Below are 18,751 nucleotides of genomic sequence, written 5' to 3'. Positions count from 1 at the left end.
GGCCTCGTCTCATTGTCTAATTTTGACACAAATGGCACGTCATAGCAATGCATAGAATGAGTAGTGGAGCTCACGTGTCGTCATGTGACTTAGTTCTGGTATGACGAGCGCTCGAAGAGAAGGAATGTGCAGGAGTCAGTTACGTTGTGACGCACTCTGATCACTCCATCCAAGTGGTTGCTGCAAGCTGTTAAGTTAGGCCAGCATGACACGCCGGTTCGTGCGCATACTAGTGTGGCTGTTTCTAGCATTCACAGGTTTCCATCGACACGTTGAGTGCATGCATGGCTACGTTTCTTTTTGCTAACTTGAAGTGTTCTGTTTTGCAGAATGTCGCAGCAACAGAGTACAAAATTGCTATCGTGCCGCAACTGCCGGTCTCTATTATCGTGGTACTAATAGCACGACGATTAACGGAAACGCTTGTTTGAGTTGGACATCAAACGATGACTACAAGCCAGACGACTACCCACAAGCTGACATCGGAGATCACAACTATTGTCGTAATCCAAAAGGAGACCCTTACGACAAACCATGGTGTTTTATCAACAAAAACAAAAAGTGGGAATATTGTGATGTACAGGAGTGTGCAGGTACAGTATAACCGCACTTCATGCAGTTAATTGTTTAAATAAAAACGTGATTGTATGCCTGGACAGTTTGGTTCCATGTTGTCTATCTAATTGCTATGATTTTGGTACTAGACACGTCGTGTTACAGTGTGATAGACTTTGGTGGCGGATACAGAGGAACAGTTAATCAAGACAAAGATGGTAACACATGCATTAAATGGTCGGCATCAGGATCTGATCTGGAAAGCAACTATATGAAGCAAGAATTCACTAAATATGGAATAGGAGATCACAACTATTGCAGAAATCCATATCCCGATAGTGATGACCACAACAAACCTTATTGTCAGTACAAAAAAGACGGCAATATTAATGAAAAAGATTGTGATATTCCGAAATGCAATGGTATAGAATAATTATTGTAAAGCGAGTTTTATTGTTTACAAGTTGTTTATGATAAATAATAACAGATGTTCCTGTCATTACTCAAACATGTGGTGGGAATGGAGGTGGAAAAGCATGCAAGTTCCCGTTCGAGTATGACAGCAAAAGGTTTGTAGAATGCACAAACTACAAGATTTCTACATCAAGCTGGTGCGCAACCAAACTCGACGGCGACGGAAAGATGGAGAAATGGGGCCATTGCTACTGTGGCGGTGATGTTTATACTGTATAGAGACTGGATACGTTTTAGTTTCCAACGTTTTCGTGTTTCAGGTCCAACAACATCGGCTGTACCATCAACTGCTGCTCCATCAACGGCCGCTCCATCATCGGTCATCCCATCCACAGCCACCCCATCAACATCCATTCCATCAACGTCCGCTCCAACAACGGCTGCTGCATCGACGGCAGCCCCATCAATTGCCGCTTTATCATCGGTCATTTCATCAACATCCATCCCATCAACGTCCACTCCAACAACTGCTGCTGCATCTACGGCCGCACCATCAACGGCCGCCCCATCGATATCCATCCCATCAACGACCACCCCATCGACGGCCGCCCCATTAACTGCCGCTCTATCGACAACCAGCTCAACAACAGCCACTAAGTTGTCTACAACAGACGTCATCGCAACAAACTTTAGTCGTCCTTTTACAACCAGCAAAGAAACCCCAACGTCTGCTACTAATGCTCAAACGTCAAAGTCATTTTCATCTACGACTACTGTTCATGCTACCAATACACTATCATCACTTGTTACATCTTCTCAGACTAGCAATGAAATTAGCAGTCAGGCTGCAAAATCAGCCAAAGGTAGTCGGTCTGAAAGTCTAGCTTCTACAACAGCCACAAGCAAAGTATCTACATCTGGGACTGCGAGTATCGACAGCAAAGTAACTGCCAATACCGTCGCTACTACCGACTTTTTGAATTCAGTGACAACTGCAGCTAGAAGAATATCCCCGACAGTTGGTCAGCAAACAACTAGACAGTCAGATGGAGTACCAGCGTTCTTGACATCTACAAGCTCGGAGTCTGCAATGAGTGAGAGAGCATCAACAGCACGCATGAATATGTCCACAAGCGTGCAAGCTACAGCGTCCCTATCAGCAACTACCGTCTATGCTCCACAGGGTCATGAGTCGGAAAAACACGATGGCATAGTCCTAATCGCTGCTCCTGCGGCAGCCGTCGGATGTTTGATCGTTGTTATTGTCATTATTCTATTGGTAATACGGCGACGTCGCAGATCGGGAAAACTGTGTGTGCCTAAACACCACACAACTGGTAATGTATACAGTAGATGTGCAGGGTGTCTGCAGTTGTACTCGAGCTTAAACTAATTGTTCGGTTGTATGTTCAGAGATTGGCGTGTTGAACCCGACGTATTCTGTTGCTGATGTAGACGGAGAATACGTCGATCCAAACTTGCAGCAAAATTACGCTGCCGTCGGACCTCAGCACGAACCTGCTGTGGATGAAGACGGCTATCTGGCGACGAATGAAGCTCTATCCAAAAGTCGCAAATACAATCAATCGCAAACTGTTGAGGATAAGCCGCTGTTGACGTCGGCCTACGTGGATCTGATCGAAGATGAGCAGCCGCAGGTAACCAACGATCGATCATGCTTTCGATGTTTCTCTTCAACATGTATTTCGTAGATAATTGTGCTGTTGTCGTTCTAAAATATGCATTTGATTTTGTTTTATCTGGTTTAGGTCTCCAGAAATTTCAGCACAAATGGAGAAGAGGATGCAGCAGTTTACCTAGAACCAGCAGATACAATCGAAGGAATCTACGAACAGTTTGAAAGCCGTCGGTATCGCAAACTGGACGTCAAATCGATTCAAATGTTTGACTCTCTTGGATCTGGGTACACTGTAGTTGCGTTATTGCATCACGAAATGTTTGTTTCTCTTACTTAATTTTATTCTCTGCAGTGCGTTTGGTGACGTGCATAGAGCAGAGTGGAAAAAAGTTAGTGCAATAGTACAAAGTATTTTATCACCTGGTGCAATCTCTTCTGTTCCACTTTAGAATGTGAATGACAAAATAACTGTAGCAGTGAAAACGCTAAATTCCAAAGCCAACGAGGAAGACAAAGTCAAATTCATGCAAGAAGCAGCAATCATGGGGCAATTTAAACATAAACATGTTGTCTCGCTAATTGGAGTTGTAACAGAAGGAGACGCGGTACGTACCGCATATACACCCGCACAACTGTTTATATTGTTTAATTTTATACTTAATGTTCATATTTTGCAGCTAATGGTTGTGTTGGAATTTATGGCAAACGGTGATCTAAAGCAGTACCTTCAAGACGTCCGACTTCAGTTACTTGCATTTCATCTGTAAAGAGAACAATAGTACTTACATGGTATTTGTTTGTTTCATTTAGCTTAGACGATAGTCAAGAAGCGGAGGAAAAGTTACAAGTTAAACTGTTGCAAATGGCTCGCGAAATTGCGTCAGGAATGAAATATTTGTCCGCTAAACGCTTTGTACATAGAGTAAGACGGAGGAAAAACCAGCTCTTGCTTCGTTCTTTAATTTAATGTTTGTTTCGTGTTTAGGATCTTGCAGCTCGTAACGTGATGCTTGACAGTGAGCGAAAATGCAAGGTAAAACAATCCAATGACCATGCCCGTAACTATCAAATGATGGACTAATATAATTAATCATTCGTTGTATTTCTATATACCCTTTAGATCGGTGATTTTGGTCTTTCTCGCGATATCGCCGAGGATTCTTACTATCGATCAAAACAGAATGGGAAAATACCGGTAAGGTGGACGGCACCCGAGGTGAGCGACGTCGTCATGCATTTATACCAAATTTTGTACTTTGCACACTCTGCCATGTTAGGCTCTCAATTTTAAGAAGTATTCTAGCGCTAGTGATGTGTGGAGCTACGGTATTGTGTTGTACGAGATCTGGAGTGTGGGGATGCGGCCCTACGGCAAGAAGAACAACAGCGACGTATGTGATCCTAATCCCTTAACTTAAATACTTTCTATTCATTACATTCTATTTTACCAACATGTTGTGTCACAAGGTTTTGTCAATGATTGATCATGGCTACAGACTTCCTCCGCCGCCAGGCTGCCCACGGCCAATCTACGCGTTAATGATAGAATGCTGGTAATTGCCAATGAATTATTACAGTTTGTACCATCATATACCATCGGCGTAGACGGAGATAACTTTGTGTTGTTAGGCATCCGAATCACCATAAGCGTCCGTCGTTTCGAGATATTGTGTCTCGATTGGCCGCACCTACTCACAGTCTTTTGACTAACAACAGCCAAAGCGAAGGAGAAGGTGGACACGTTGGGGATCCGCTCAGATATGCGGAAATGCTTTACAAGGACTTGCAACGTTCTTACAAAGACTAACTGCCCTTGTTTCTGACGCATAGTAATACGATAACTTACAAAGGTTAGTTGTCCATTTGTATGTTGGCACAGGCCCCATGTCGGCACAATGTATCTTACGATTCTGAGTCAGATGGTCGGTTAGTTGCATGCACAGACTATTGCTGTTGGTTGCCGTTAAATAATCGCATTGAAAATGGAATTGTTAAAACTCTGATAGTTGTATCAAATGAATGTACTGAACAAACGAGTCTAAATGATTACATTGCAAACAATGAATCTACCATATCCTTTCTAAATGGAAAGCTCGTTTGAGTTCCCGGTTTCTGAACTGAAAGAGCAGCTACTTTACAGGACCTACAGACTATTTCATGAAATGACAAGTTTGGTAGCTTTGCAAGATAGTAAGCCAGACTGCCAACAAAAGCATCTCCTGCTCCCTAGATCAAAGGAGAATTACTGAGCAATAAACCTCTGTACTGCTTGTGATAACTATGATGTGCTCACAGTCGTGTCAACTGGAGTAACTGATTCTGCTGACACGTGGCATGGCTCTGAACACTCTTTACTTCCATAAACAGCACCTTGGCTTCCCATCGTTAAGACTACCTTCTCGCATCCTCGACTAAGTAGTAGTCTGACTGCATGACTTGCATCTGCAATAGTCTTCACGGCATAACCAGTTAAAATCTCTGCCTTCATACAAAACAACAGCTCTTGCATCGTTTCCAATTATTTGTAGTGTTCATTCTTACTTCTGTTTCATTAGGACAAACAATTTCACAACAGCTAAGAAGATGATCTAGTTCAGGCTGAGCCGGTGCTGGGTTCAGGATGGTTATTGCTGCACAAACACGCAGATCCATTAAAATCAAGCATATTAAAATCAGAGATTGCTCTACAATTACCACCACTCTGACGTCCCATTTCTAATGCAGCAAGGCTAGTCTCAGATGGCACTTCAAGTTGACATACAACTACAGCTGCTGACTTAATAATAGAGGTAGCAGTACGAACATCACTTGGACTGAGGTCACTATTTGCCCCACTCACAATAATAATCGCATTCTCTCCCTTTTCATCAACAGCTATAGGGGCAACTCCTGATGACAATCCATCAACGACACCAACACAGCCTGTACACAATAAGCTATAACGTACAAAGTCATCAGATAATCAACGTGTGAAGACTTCATCTCCCAGAAAAATGAAGACGCCACACCATCTCAACTGGACTACATTTATAGTTCAGTGCCCAGATATTAAACGTGTAGTCTACCGTGTACGCGTACCGTACACGTACTGTACATACAGCAGATCATCCGGGAACTGAAATTAAAGTACATCTACCACACAGTCTTACTTGCATCAACTCCGTTGTCTTTCAAGTTTTCTACCGTCCTATGGCCAAACGAGTCGTTTCCTACCTGAACATTGAAAGTGTACCGCACCAACATCTCACTCGCCGCAGACAGAAACTTCCACCTTTGCTACCATTGCCGTCTTCGCTCCCATCCTGGCCGCCATTACACACTGGTTTGCTCCCTTGCCTCCAAAGCCAATACTAAAGCGAGTACCGTGAATTGTCTCTCCCGGCTTGGGCAGACGAGGAACATAACTACAACATGAAATGCTATTGATCAGGAAATCTAGTCCATACATAATGTCTCAATTAGTTTTGATAAAATAGTGTCCACCTAACTAAATCAGTCATGCACGAGCCAACCACCACGACGTCGTACTCTTTGCTACTTCCACTGCTGCTCATTATTGTGCGAAATCACGTGATAGAGTTGTTGACATCAATGCGGTGTCCAAGGACGCCGCAGATGAATGTTGTTGCATGTTGTATGCAAGGAATCGTGTCGTATCTAGTATGTTCCTGAAGATACAATGGCAGCTTTAGATGGCAAAGGATTGCCTGCAGGTGTGGGGCCCTACAGGGTCCAGGATGTCGATCACAATCGTTTGGTTCTTGGTTTGCGGCAATTGCTTGCTAGTTTTGAGTCGGCTGTGAGAGCCAGTGCTAATGCAGGACATCTGCCAATAGTGGAGGACATGCTTGCTAATCTAGAGGCAACAGACGAGCATTTTCACAGGCAATGTGATGTCACATGGCACTTGATTGATAAACTGACTAGAGCCTCTCTTGTTAGCTATGAAATCGTGCGTACTGTCAGATCAAAGATAGACGAACAGTTGGGGCCACTGATTGAAACTGAGCTCGAACGGCAAGTGTTTGAGGGAGATGGCCATGATGTGGTGCCTCTGATCACTGAACAACTGCTGACGTCTCCAGAGTATGTTAATGATACCCGCAGTTAATTTGTTACATACTCTAGGTCTTGTATTTTAGGTATGCTGAACTCGGAGAAAATATTGTGGATGCAGTGAAATCGGCGGCCAATGTGTTGGTTAGTTGGATTGAATGTTTAATTATGGCATGCATGTATTTGTGGTGATGGCAAAGTCCTTAATTGAAATTCTATTGAAATTTGTGTGTTGATAATTTAATTAGTGTCGGTGAGCAGGCACATATGCACTAGCTTAATACTTGAGGCATGGAAGTGCATGCTGGCGTAGCCCAACGATCGACCAATTGTATGACCAATGTGACACATCCTGTACAGTGTTTGAAGTGAGCAGTTTGTGTAATGATTGTAGTGTTCTGTCATGCCATAAATGGATCGGGCCAAAGTGGATCCTGGTCCATTATTGGAAAGACCGGGATGTCTAAAATTGGATCAAGTGTTTGGAAGCTTGCTATCTGAACCAAGATAGTGGAAATGTCTGCTGTAAAGATACATTCGACAATTTTCTTGACATTTAATTCAACCGTATGATAATATTGTGTAAAGAATTTTGTATCAGTAAGTAAACATCCTAAAAATATTTCTAGTGTTTAGGTTAGGGTTAGGGTCTATATTTGTCTGCCAAAAATGGACCCTGTTTGTTTTGTTTTTGGCCTTGGTGCAAAAAATTTTTGTTGGAGTTTGAGAGACTGGATGGATTGTAATTTAAGGTTGTTGCTTTTCTGGTCAACTGAAGTTGATTATGTTACATGTACTGTACTTATACATGTACATGGCATGACTTACAGTATGACAGTGTCCATACTGACAACTCTAAAAAGTAACATATAGAATTACTGCGTATCGTAATGTGATTTTAATATGTATAAGTTGTACATGTATAACAGTTTTCATTGCAATTGGTAATGTTGACAGATTCAAGAATATGCTGGTGTATCATCTAGTACATCTGGTGTAACTGTTGGTAGTAATTTTCGAGAGTCATCACTTGCAGCACTAAAAGACAATCGGTCAAGACAAACTGAACAACCAAGCTATCTGTACACATGTGATGATGATTCTTCCGATTCATCTACATTGAATCAAGTACAACCAATCATGCACTCACATATATTAGCAACATAACTTTATGTCTTTCGTCTTTACAGACAGGGACTGGTTTTATGTTTTTGTCTTCAAACAGTTTTCGAAGTATTTCAGCCAATCTCAGTTCATCTCAACCATCAAAAGTATGTAAGGCTTTCGTAGGCTCTAGTGTAATGCTCTGATCCTTGACATCATGTGACTGTGTGTAGGTTAGACTGGATGCATTACATACCTTGGGGCATTATGCTCCAGGTGACTTGCTGAATTGTCAGTTCTGGCCTGATCTAAAGAAGACTCTTCAAGAAACATTATCTGACCGTGATCAGTCACTTTCTGTAAGGACGCAGTTGCTCCGTGTAACTTCATGATTAATTAATTCTTGGCACAGGGGCAAAGTTTGAGGCTTCACTCTAAGCTATTTAATGCTTCTAATGGTTTCAGTGCCAAGGAAATATTTACAAACCTTGGTGAGTATTTGTAATAGTATAGACATGTGTTATGTTGTAAAAGGTTGTTTGTTTTGTTCTGTGCATTATTGCATTACACCCCCCCCCCCCACACACACACACCAGTTGCTCACTTGTCCAGTTTCTTTACGGGACCATCTGGACTTCATCTCAGAACAGGTGGAAGTCTTTGCACTTCTGACACATCAATGGATCACGTATTGACTGGGGTTTGTACTACAATCATCACAAGAGTATTTAACTTGCAAAGCCTCTGCTCTGTGTAGATACAACTGCTCAATGACTTGATGCATGAAATGCCAGGGTACTGGGTTCGCTACGCTACTCGGTACATAAAATATTTTGTTATTGGTTTACAATGTACCTTTGTTTCCAGTATTGTTTCTGTAGGTTCACAAAAGAAATCGTGTCATCCACAGTTACATTTTTATCATTGGCACTTGATGATCGACATAGAGTGAGTTCATTCTTGCTGGTAGCTTTGATTGATCCAAAAGCATTGTGGTTCAAGAAATGGATGGTGTGTAATACCGTGTGGGATATGCTGCTATGACTTTGTTGCGAAAATGAGTCACGTTGTAGCATCCAAACTATGGCAGAGCAGATATTGTTGAATGTTTAAGAAAAGACAAGAATCAACTGGTGCTGATTGTTTTACAGAGTTGTCGATTTGTAGTGTTTACATGGGTCATGCAATTGTTTACAGGTAGTGTTTGCAGTGACTGTGTGTATGGATTTCTTTCTCCACTCTCGTCTTCTGAATGTTGGAAGAGAAGAAGAGATGGATCGGCTGAAGACGCCTGAGGTTGACGATCCATCTGGTATAAACACAGTATGTTAGTATATCTAAAATCTCCGATGGATGATTGTTGGTTTGTGTTTAGCTGAGTATGTGTACACATCTTATGAGATCAACTATGCATGCTTTGTTAGCTCAATCAGCTTGGTTGGACGCTTACTCATCTATGCTAGTGGTAGAGAACTTTTTCCTGTGCAGCTGCATGACTGTCAGGGTAACATATTTATGTGATGAATGTGTTCTACTTGTAATCTACATTGAATATATCTTGTTAGTTACAATTACTGATTTTTTGGTGGCAAGTTTGAAGACAATGTTTAGGTATGATTCCAGGAGAAGCAGCATGGGAGGTTAGGTTTGGTGCCAATATGTTGGGATGTACAGTTATGGCTTCTGGCTAATTGGGTGTCTGCATTTGTAGTTGGTGGCAGTTATGATCCTGCAGTTCTGGTACAGCATATGCTCAAACGAATAGCGTATGGTCGAGGCAAATGTAAAGAGCATTTCCTAACTGTAAGTTATAGTGTGTGGACCTGTAGGTGATTGAAAAGATGGACACACACACACACACACACACACACACACACACACACACACACACACACACACACACACACAAAATGGACAAATGTTAAGCCCTCCACGTCTTTTGACATCGACCTTAAGGTCAGTTGCGGAGATAGCTCCCCCTGCCTCTAGAGACAGGGCCTCCATGCGCTACATGGAGTCTTGGGGCCAGTGCTACAATCCACCTGGAGCTTGGCCAGAGTCATCCAAGGGCACTGACAATGGCGCAGCTCTGGGACTGGACACCAAGGCCCACACGTACCCGTCTGCTGCATGATGTTGCTGCCATGCCAGCGGTCTTGTCCACCCCAGTCAATGACCAGGTACTCATTTATACTCCTGAGTCGAGAGAAGCAAGTGTGGGTGAGTTTCTTGCTCAAGGAAACTGCGACAGTGTCGCCTCCACCAGGATCGAACCTTCAATCCTCATCACGGAATACAAGATCCCGGATGTCATCACCAACGCTCTATCATCTGCTCCACCATGCCCCACCACACACACACACACACACACACACATACACACACACACACACACACACACACACACACACACACCACACATGCACGCACACACACACACACACACACACACACACACACACACACACACACACACACACACACACACACACGCACACACACATTTGGCTTACAAGTAGCAAATCAGTTTGTGGGCTGTCATGATGTCAGTTTGTATGTTTGATAACGTTGAAGCGTGTCACTATCAACTGTGGTGTTGTTGATGCTCTGTCAACCCTTTTTAGGATGAGTTTATTGATGCTCTACTATCTCCTCTTAAGCAGCGTTTGTCTGCTGCAGATTCTGAGGTTAGTCTGTTTGGCTGTATCTGATCTTTTATAACGCTCTTCTTCTACTTTGTTTGTAGCAGGCACAAGATGTGTGTGATGAAACACTGGTGTGGATCGGAGACATAATGGCTGTACTGGCATCATCACAGGCTGGTCGCAAGCTGCTTCTTTATGGAGAGAAGAATCCAAGATGGACAAAGACTAGGTCAGGCTTTGATCTCTAACCGTTTGATCAACTCATTTGTTTCTTACTAATTGAACAAATGATGTTTTATTGACTTGTGTGTGTTACAAAGTAGGTGATATATTTTATTGGTTGCTGATTATAACTGTTTACTTTACAGGTTTTCTGCTGTCCACACGTTAGCTCAATTTGCTCAGCGTGCTTTAGAAGGCTCCCTTAGCAGTTCTCTACCGTCAGAACAAGCAGTCAGTTCTTTCGTCTTTGTTTGTCGTCAATTGTACAACACATGCGAGGGTCTAGTTGTTCTTTATCCATATGAGCTTCACATGCATGTAGCTGTAGCATGGAGAGAGGCAAGATGCAACTCTTAACTGGTGATAGCACTGCATTTTTTAGGGTTTATTGTCACTGTTAGGCTGTCTCAGCAGTTGCCACTCCTCTTCCTCCTCCATCTCCTGGATCAAGATCTTCTAGTGCTGACAAGTGAGCATATTTTTGAGCAGATGGACATGTTACTATATATGATGGATAAACATGTTTTGATTGATTACTTTGTAGTTTTAAATGGGAAGACACACTAGTTGACAACCTTTTAAACTTTGCTGGCACTCCCAAGGTCAGTCTTGCCATAGTGAATAAAGATCCTGTTATGTTATCAGCTGACTTCCTTGATTGTTAACGTACTGTAGGGGCTGCTACTTCTCCAACAGACGGGGACACTGAGTCGCTGTGTGGACTACATGTATCAACGATATACAAATAAATTGCAGGTAGAGAAGATGTCATATACTCAATGTCTTTAATTTAGCTAAAGGAGGATGTTAGATAGAGGAAGTAGCTCTATCGTGTAGCACTACACCCAAGGGATTGTGCTTACCGACCGTATTTTTCTAACCAGCTACATTTGATCAGTACGTTTATTTATTGTTGTAACAGTATACAGTCACCACAGTCACTGAATGGCATTTATTGTGCTTTTTGTTGTCATATCAGCATTTCTTGTTCATATTGTCTCACCTAATTTGCCTGTTTGCAATGTGCTTATAGGTTAGCAAATGTGAAAAGTTTGGTTATGGGTTTATGGTGACAATGGTGGCATCTACAGCTCCTGGAATGGTTGCTTTGTATGAAACAGGTGTGACTCTGGTTACAACGGTCTCTCAACTATATTTGGTAAACAACTCTATATGTAGGTTTCTTGTGTCTGTTGGTGCATGACTTATGGATGGTAACAGAAGGGTCAGATTTTGATGATCGTCTTGCTTCTGCTCGTCATGATCCAATGGATCCCATCCACAGAGCAGGACACAAGGTCATTCTGTTGTTTGTGTGAGTGAGCACACGATGGAACTTTTTACTGCTGCTAGGCATTGGTAAATCTTCTCAATGTACTGTCGTCTTTCTCTGCATTGTATGAAGTCATTCACCAACCACCTGTGTCGTTTAATGCTCTTTCAAATCCTCGTTCACTTGCACGTGAAGTGATGGGGAGCAGTATTACAGATTCCAGCAGCTGGCCGTCAACTATTTTTGTTAGTTCTTTTTGTTTGGTCACTGTAATTATTGTGTTATCATTATGGCTGTCTCATTAGGACTTGATTGATAGGTTGGTATTGGTAGATTCAGAGCCAAAATTCCAATCTCTATGGGAGTTTGAGCAGTCCCACCTGTTTGGTTTGAGGTACAAGCAAATGTATGTATGTTATAAATTATCAGAAATATGAATGTTGCTGCTGTGTTGAAGATTTCTCAGTGTTTTGACAACATGTCTTGACTCTTTTCTACTTTTGGAGAGTTGCTACGATATCACTGATGCTCTGTTGTCTTTGCAGGAACTTGATACAACCAAAGAAGGGTTGGAGTTGCACAATATATTTTACTGATAATACTGTGATGTGAGATGCTTTTACAGGCGCATCATAATTGATATGTGTTCAGTTGAGAGGAACCGCATACTTATTGCCTCATATCTGACTGGAGGACCTTCGGAGAGAATTGTACCAAGTCGAGATCTGGAGGTGACATGGTTATGATATAATTGTATATGGCTACAGTTTTAAGCACTTTGTGAGAAAGCTGAGCCTGTAGTTAGGGTTTTTGGCTGCAAACAATGCTCTCATGTGCATGCGTGCGCGTGCACACACACACACACACACACACACACACACACACACACACACACACAACCTCAGAAGCCAGTTTTCTATAATATAATGAATGGTTACCTAAGTATGTATATTACTGGACTTATATCTTGAAAGCTCAAGAGCCATTGATTCTTAGGACGGAGACAACCCTTATCCTTGGCCAATGTTTTCCAGCATTCCAGTTCCGAGTGAGTATAGACCAAAACCACATCTCATTCAACATCAGCCACGACAGCAGCAACCAGGTGCACCAATTTCAATGTCTGTGAGACAATGTGCAACTATTATTACCTCTAGATGCAATTTTGAAATACCTTGAAGCAACAAAAGGCACTGAACGAGGGTAAATGATCAACTTTAGATTCTCCAGATGTGTAATTACTCTCAATTGTCTTTAGCCCAGACTGGATACAGGAATGTCGTGAGATCTTCTATAATTCATTGAAGTCACAATCATTGTCAGAAAACAGTATAGAAGACGTTATCAATGTTTCCTTATTGTCCAAACAGAACAGTGTGATTAATTTCTACAGCATTTGCTGCAGTGCTAGAGCAAGTTGTAGAGGCTCAAGTCCATATTCCTGGTGAAGTTGTTCTTCCACTGAATTCCCAATCCGGTTAGCTTTATGTCCAGTGGCCAACATAACTATTATTCAATGCAATAATTTGTTGCAGCAGATGACATAATTAGTGAGCCAATCAGTGCTATCCAAAGACTTGGTGTTGATATTGTCATACGGTATTAACTCTTCTTCTCTATTGGACAAGATATTGCCTGTCTGATCTCTCTGTGTTAGTTATGGTGAGTATTTAAAAGTATTGGAAGGGCCTACTGATCACAAAGCAGGTTTACAACAGCTACTGCAACAAACTTGTCGCTTTCTCAAGAAGCAACGACAAGTTGTTGAAAGCTCTTGCTGTATGCTGAATACAAGTAATACTAGGGTTAATAACTAAATACTTGTGATTGTTTGTCTTTGAGTAGGCACAATGAAAGGAGAATATGTTGGTCATGATTGGTTTGTTTCATCACTGTTTCTCTTGTTTTCTGGAAAATGTGATCGTGTGTGGCACATCCTAATGAATTTATCTCAACTTTTGGTGTCTTGCTACCTTTGGATTCCGCGTCTGCACTCATCTGTAAGTAAACTGTTTTTCTCTTACATGATGGCTTTGGATACGGGTAGTTGGAGGTTTGTTTATTTCAGATTCACCTTCCAGCTAATTTGGCATCTAGTGGCATTCATCCATTGTTTTCGTCAACGGCTCATAATGTAGAACTCCTCTTGCAGGTACATTGTTCTGCTTCTCTGCTAAACTTGTGTGTGTGTGTGTGTGTGTGTGTGTGTGTGTGTGTGCGTGCGTGCGTGCGTGCGTGCGTGTGTGCGTGTGTGCGTGTGTGTGTGTTTCGTGTAGTACTATAGCTCAATTTGTTAGCAAGAAACTTACCCACAATTGCTTCTCTCGACTCAGGAGTATAAATGAGTATCTGTTCATTGACTGGGGAGGACATGACCGCTGGCTTGGCAGTAACATCATGCAGCAGATGGGTACTTGTGGGCCTTGGTGTCCAGTTCCAGAGTTGCACCATAGTCAGTGCACCTGGATGACTCCGACCAAGCTCCAGGTGGATTGTAGCGCTGGCCCTAAGCCTCCACGTAGCGCATAGAGGCCCTGTCTCTAGAGGCAGGGGAAGCTATCTCCGCAACTGACCTCAAGGTCGACGTCAAATGACCTGGAGGGCTTGACATTTGTCCACATTTTGTTCATTTGTGTGTGTTTTGTAAAGGAAGCTTCTTATTGATGTGAGAGACTTTGCTTGCCTGTGACAATTCAGCAATACCTGTTATAAGGACGACTATGAAAAGAGAATGTGTCCAGCCAGGTGATGATGCCCTTGTTGAGCTCTAAATAAGCTGAACCAAAAACTAGGAATTCTTGTAATCCGGTATTACAGCTGTAGCATTGCTCATTTCACATGTGGTAACAGGAGCCTTCACATGCCCGATATTCCTTGCTGCTGATGAGATGTTACTGATTGCAGTTGCATTGAGTGATCAATAAGTTTCAATGTCGAATGATACTGACATTGATGTTGAGCTGAGGTTGGGTTACATATGTAACTAGGCTTAACACGCCTGTATGAGTGTTGTTTTGGACTAGGAGACTTAATTCATGTTGTTATTAAGTTAGATGTGTATGCATGTAGGCTGAGGTTCCTCTTGTTTATTCGGCTTTTCGTCTCTCAGGATTTACTCCTGCACAGGTACATATCAACTGCATTTATTATGTATTTAAGATAAACAATTCCATATTATATCATATTGGCTAGATGTCACAGCACTGGTTGTGCCAGTGCTTTTGGAACTACTTGGATTGGCCAGAGATTTGTACATTTCTTTCTGTGTGTATTGTAATGGGAATTGACTATGAAGTGAGTCATTACTTTATCACCTGAACTAGCTGTTCTCAGAGCACATGAAGGAAATTGTCTTGTTAATTAAGGTTTACTTTTGTGTTGCCGTGTTTCGGCATCTTGAGTGTGCTATATTGGAGGCTACCCAGCGGCACAATCTCCTATTGTTTCTGAAGGTCAATATCAACACTGTTTATTTCATTGATTGTAATTTAGGTAGTTGTTTTGGTTTGTAGGAAACACCATTAACCAATTTCAAATGTGCAGAACACTTGGAATACATGAAATCATTGGAACAGAAATATCGAACTATCGTTCTGACTGATTTGAAAGATATAAGCAAACCCTAAAAAATTTTGTTTATTGATCGTAACTGAAGATGTAGTGGTTCAACTAATACCAATCAATTCTAATTTCCATGACTTAGATCAAAGTGCAGCCCATATTACAGCATGTCAGATATGACAACATATTTTCTTTCCTCTCTACTCTTACAGTATAAGGAGGCAGCTGCCACATAACTACGCCGAGTAGCCTTCATGGTAGTCTAATCAGACTGTACAAGCAAACACTTTATCCACGAATGTACATGTATGCTCCAATAATCTGTAAGAATTTAGCATAGTGTTGTGCCTCGCAGTTGTACTTCAGGAAGAACTCTGACGTACACATTTTTGTGGTATTGATGCAACAGCAAATAACATAGCCATTAGCCAGCAAGTACATTGAACTTGCCTGCCAAACTATATCTGCACACTCTAGCTTGGGATTCATTGCCTTTCATGAATAACTATGACTTGTACTGCATAGCACAGCTTGAGGTAGACACCTGATTCATATTTAATAAAGTCTTTAAAACATGTACCGGTACTGTACGTGACACTATGCAAGCTGTTACCAATATAGTAATACTGAGTATTATACACATGGCAACAACTCAAGAACCAAGTTTTTATTGTAGTCATTTCTTCTTAGATTGCTCAACAAAGAGCACGTGCTGTCTAACTGCAAGGAACAAAGTTTAGTTAACATGTGCAATCGAACTTTTTTTGACTTGAAAGTTGGATCTTGACACACCTCTTGGGTCATATTTTCTCAAGACCATTTTATCTCTTAGGCGTGGCTTCTTGATGGTGTAGTAATAGCCTGTTCCAGCAGCACTAACCAACCGTGTGACTATCGTCCTTCAAGAAATGAACAAATCAGACAGACAAGATGCGACAACCAAGAAAAACAGGCAAGAAGAAAGATTGGTATACGTATGTACAGACATTCAGACACGTACATGAACGCATACCACATAAAGATAGACAGACAGACAGACAGACAGAAGAAGATACAAACAGATTTGATATATTGTCATGAATACAGACACACAAACACATGCAGACAGACAGACAGATCTAGAAATACAACATGAAGAAGTGCTAGAGTGCAAAACTTTGACTGCAGGTTACAAGCGTTCATCCACCTTGAATCTAATTAGTTAGAACCAATGAAGAGGAGGCTGGACACATTGACTGGCAGGTGGGACTGTCAACATTGGATAGCTATTCGATACCTCTTGAAAGCATCATCACATGGCACACTAATTAATTAACACAGCAATAACAATGAGCGCATGCGCTGCATTCCAATTGGCCGCTGGTCCACAGAGGCACTACTGTAACCCTCATTGGGTTAACAAGTGGACAAGTTCACGTCAAGACATTAACCTTTTTAGCCTTTCCGAGTAGTGCACATTATAAGGGAATTGTACCAATTGTGGTGTGTCAAAAATATATATTATTGGTATAGAGATGAATCAAGAGATTCTTTAATAGTTAGTACCTAGTCGAGTCATTAATTAACTTATATGTTTCAATTGCCCAACCATTCAAAGGGATGGGTAATTAACTATTAACTAATTAAACTGTATTGAAATACCGACATCATTACTAGTAAACGTACATATATACATTCAATCTGTTGCACTTCCAGTCAAAGACCAGATACTCATTAATTAATGCTCCTGAGTCAAGAAAAGCAACTTTGTGTGTGTTCCTTGCCCAAGCAACTCAATATTAATTTCAGCTCTGAACAAAACAGACACGCATATCTAGACAAACAGGCACATGCATATGTGTACACAGACAAGGACGTCAACTAGACCAGACACAACCAACTAGAGTGACTGGAGACATGGCATACTGTACAGTGTGTGTGTACGTACCTTGCTTTTCCCTTTGCCATGACCGGGGAACCCTAGTGTCCCGTATGTGAACAACGTGGCATAGCTGCGTTTGTTTGATAGTTGGCGGCTAGATGGAGCGCTTGAGAATACTGATTTTGTTAACTATAGCTACAACAGCGTTCGGCATTTCATTTCAGCTACCTGTAGGAGTCAAGAAGTGTCTACGAGAGGAAGTTCATCGAGATGTTCTAGTTGTAGGCGAATATCACTTATCTGACGCGCCTATGCAGCAAACGAATTTAGAAGTAATGTTTACTGGAGCCGGAAAATATTCGAGAATCTAACAGAGCGAATTGTGACTTTCAGGTTCGCGATTCTGAGAATCATATTCTTTACAAGAAAGAGGATGCTTCCAAAGGTAAATTCGCGTTTACTACGGACAACTACGACATGTTTGAAGTGTGTTTGGAGAGTCGAATGACTGGTGAGTGATTCGTTGAAATTCCCGGATGGCGAGGAGTAACGAAATTTCATCTATTGTGCGACGCTCTTAGGTGACGGCCATGGGTATGGAGCTGAAAGAGAAGCTACTGTTACGTTGAAGCATGGAGTAGAAGCAAAGAACTATGCAGAGGTCAGCGAGAAATTGGTCACTTATTGTTTCACGTGGTTTACCATGTGGTTGGATTTTATCAGTTGGGGAAAGCTGAAAAGCTCAAGCCACTAGAAATAGAATTGAGAAAATTAGAGGATCTATCAGAGTCTATTGTGAAAGACTTTGCATACATGCGATCAAGAGAAGAAGAAATGCGAGATACTAATGGTATGGATTGTGAGGTCTGTACACAATGTCATACATTCATATTCATTTGCTTTAGAGTCAACGAACACCCGAGTGCTGTACTTTAGTATCTTCTCTATGGTTTGTTTATTGGGATTGGCTGTGTGGCAAGTCTTCTACCTGAGACGGTATTTCAAAGCCAAGAAACTAATTGAATAAACAGAATGATCGATGGATGACCTGTCTATTGTCATTGCCACTCTGACTGCATAATTTTTAAGTAGGTGGTTGTAAACCTCATCTACTGTGTAACAGTCAGTGTTGTGAATATGTCAACTACAGTAGTCTACTGGCAGGTCCTAGTCGTAGATAGTTGTATCTGAAATAACCTTTGACATGTTTCAAGTAAAATGTGTGCAACATGCATGCACATACACGTGTTCTTCGAAGTAACTGAGATGTAGTCTGTTTGATGTAGTTTGTCATCTGGGTAGGGACGTCAATTACTGGGGCTATTTATATCTGTGTGTGTGGTTCATTACATTTGTGCACTTCATCATTCCTGAGTAGACAGTTGTTTAGTAGCCTAAAGCTTGCTAATCTGTATTACAGT

At 41.7% G+C, this 18,751-nt stretch overlaps 4 protein-coding genes across 7 annotated transcripts; 3 read left to right on the top strand and 1 right to left on the bottom strand.

Moving 5' to 3' along the window:
- Positions 1 to 131: 131 nt before the first annotated feature.
- LOC134179306 (ephrin receptor 1-like) lies at positions 132 to 5,288 on the top strand. Of its 2 annotated transcripts, XM_062646172.1 has the most exons (17): positions 132 to 257; positions 330 to 593; positions 705 to 977; positions 1,043 to 1,228; positions 1,290 to 2,306; positions 2,383 to 2,627; positions 2,739 to 2,893; positions 2,961 to 2,997; positions 3,058 to 3,213; positions 3,286 to 3,353; positions 3,419 to 3,530; positions 3,594 to 3,641; positions 3,729 to 3,824; positions 3,886 to 3,999; positions 4,076 to 4,161; positions 4,238 to 4,458; positions 5,164 to 5,288. In XM_062646172.1, the coding sequence occupies exons 1-16, from the start codon at positions 206 to 208 to the stop codon at positions 4,413 to 4,415; spliced, it is 3,087 nt and encodes a 1,028-aa protein (XP_062502156.1). In that variant the 5' UTR covers positions 132 to 205; the 3' UTR covers positions 4,416 to 4,458; positions 5,164 to 5,288. The 2 variants fall into 2 exon arrangements, with proteins under 2 accessions (XP_062502156.1, XP_062502155.1); XM_062646171.1 differs by lacking the exon at positions 5,164 to 5,288 and having other exon boundaries at positions 4,238 to 4,638.
- LOC134179308 (ribokinase-like) lies at positions 4,530 to 6,233 on the bottom strand. 2 transcript variants are annotated; one of them, XM_062646174.1, is made up of 8 exons: positions 6,092 to 6,233; positions 5,880 to 6,012; positions 5,758 to 5,821; positions 5,448 to 5,530; positions 5,303 to 5,384; positions 5,150 to 5,238; positions 4,902 to 5,090; positions 4,530 to 4,834 (listed from the first exon to the last, which is right to left on the bottom strand). In XM_062646174.1, the coding sequence occupies exons 1-8, from the start codon at positions 6,160 to 6,162 to the stop codon at positions 4,655 to 4,657; spliced, it is 891 nt and encodes a 296-aa protein (XP_062502158.1). In that variant the 5' UTR covers positions 6,163 to 6,233; the 3' UTR covers positions 4,530 to 4,654. The 2 variants fall into 2 exon arrangements, with proteins under 2 accessions (XP_062502158.1, XP_062502157.1); XM_062646173.1 differs by having other exon boundaries at positions 5,303 to 5,530.
- On the top strand, positions 6,198 to 15,606 carry LOC134179305 (protein broad-minded-like). Of its 2 annotated transcripts, none has more exons than XM_062646170.1 (39): positions 6,198 to 6,493; positions 6,551 to 6,694; positions 6,751 to 6,808; positions 7,622 to 7,792; positions 7,855 to 7,935; positions 8,002 to 8,127; positions 8,181 to 8,259; positions 8,365 to 8,468; positions 8,526 to 8,587; positions 8,650 to 8,779; positions 8,842 to 8,901; positions 8,966 to 9,080; positions 9,144 to 9,272; positions 9,334 to 9,408; positions 9,480 to 9,571; positions 10,393 to 10,455; positions 10,515 to 10,642; positions 10,782 to 10,974; positions 11,037 to 11,104; positions 11,180 to 11,237; positions 11,311 to 11,391; positions 11,669 to 11,756; positions 11,815 to 11,933; positions 11,989 to 12,153; positions 12,214 to 12,302; positions 12,366 to 12,476; positions 12,534 to 12,639; positions 12,905 to 13,013; positions 13,066 to 13,111; positions 13,167 to 13,237; positions 13,302 to 13,385; positions 13,447 to 13,507; positions 13,566 to 13,687; positions 13,754 to 13,908; positions 13,977 to 14,060; positions 14,978 to 15,034; positions 15,101 to 15,202; positions 15,274 to 15,360; positions 15,421 to 15,606. In XM_062646170.1, the coding sequence occupies exons 1-39, from the start codon at positions 6,288 to 6,290 to the stop codon at positions 15,532 to 15,534; spliced, it is 3,993 nt and encodes a 1,330-aa protein (XP_062502154.1). In that variant the 5' UTR covers positions 6,198 to 6,287; the 3' UTR covers positions 15,535 to 15,606. The 2 variants fall into 2 exon arrangements, with proteins under 2 accessions (XP_062502154.1, XP_062502153.1); XM_062646169.1 differs by having other exon boundaries at positions 13,444 to 13,507.
- Positions 15,607 to 17,436: 1,830 nt separating this feature from the next.
- On the top strand, positions 17,437 to 18,688 carry LOC134179557 (transmembrane emp24 domain-containing protein 10-like). Its single transcript, XM_062646485.1, has 5 exons — positions 17,437 to 17,662; positions 17,724 to 17,841; positions 17,912 to 17,991; positions 18,054 to 18,180; positions 18,236 to 18,688. The coding sequence occupies exons 1-5, from the start codon at positions 17,489 to 17,491 to the stop codon at positions 18,355 to 18,357; spliced, it is 621 nt and encodes a 206-aa protein (XP_062502469.1). The 5' UTR covers positions 17,437 to 17,488; the 3' UTR covers positions 18,358 to 18,688.
- The last annotated feature ends 63 nt before the right edge of the window (positions 18,689 to 18,751 follow it).

This window comes from Corticium candelabrum, chromosome 5, assembly GCF_963422355.1.
Source record: "Corticium candelabrum chromosome 5, ooCorCand1.1, whole genome shotgun sequence".
Lineage (NCBI taxonomy): Eukaryota > Metazoa > Porifera > Homoscleromorpha > Homosclerophorida > Plakinidae > Corticium > Corticium candelabrum.
This window is presented reverse-complemented; position numbering and strand designations above follow the sequence as displayed.

Coding starts and splice junctions, on each gene's coding strand:
- LOC134179306 (XM_062646172.1), top strand. CDS start 206: ATGACACGCCGGTTCGTGCGCATACTAGTGTGGCTGTTTCTAGCATTC. Junction 594..704: donor TGATGTACAGGAGTGTGCAG/GTACAGTATAAC, acceptor TTTTGGTACTAG/ACACGTCGTGTTACAGTGTG. Junction 2,307..2,382: donor GCCTAAACACCACACAACTG/GTAATGTATACA, acceptor TTGTATGTTCAG/AGATTGGCGTGTTGAACCCG.
- LOC134179308 (XM_062646173.1), bottom strand. CDS start 6,162: ATGAGCAGCAGTGGAAGTAGCAAAGAGTACGACGTCGTGGTGGTTGGC. Junction 6,013..6,091: donor TGCATGACTGATTTAGTTAG/GTGGACACTATT, acceptor TTCATGTTGTAG/TTATGTTCCTCGTCTGCCCA. Junction 5,822..5,879: donor AGACGGCAATGGTAGCAAAG/GTGGAAGTTTCT, acceptor TTCAATGTTCAG/GTAGGAAACGACTCGTTTGG.
- LOC134179305 (XM_062646169.1), top strand. CDS start 6,288: ATGGCAGCTTTAGATGGCAAAGGATTGCCTGCAGGTGTGGGGCCCTAC. Junction 11,392..11,668: donor GATATACAAATAAATTGCAG/GTAGAGAAGATG, acceptor ATGTGCTTATAG/GTTAGCAAATGTGAAAAGTT. Junction 12,303..12,365: donor TCCCACCTGTTTGGTTTGAG/GTACAAGCAAAT, acceptor GCTGTGTTGAAG/ATTTCTCAGTGTTTTGACAA.
- LOC134179557 (XM_062646485.1), top strand. CDS start 17,489: ATGGAGCGCTTGAGAATACTGATTTTGTTAACTATAGCTACAACAGCG. Junction 17,663..17,723: donor TGCAGCAAACGAATTTAGAA/GTAATGTTTACT, acceptor TGTGACTTTCAG/GTTCGCGATTCTGAGAATCA. Junction 17,842..17,911: donor TTTGGAGAGTCGAATGACTG/GTGAGTGATTCG, acceptor CGACGCTCTTAG/GTGACGGCCATGGGTATGGA.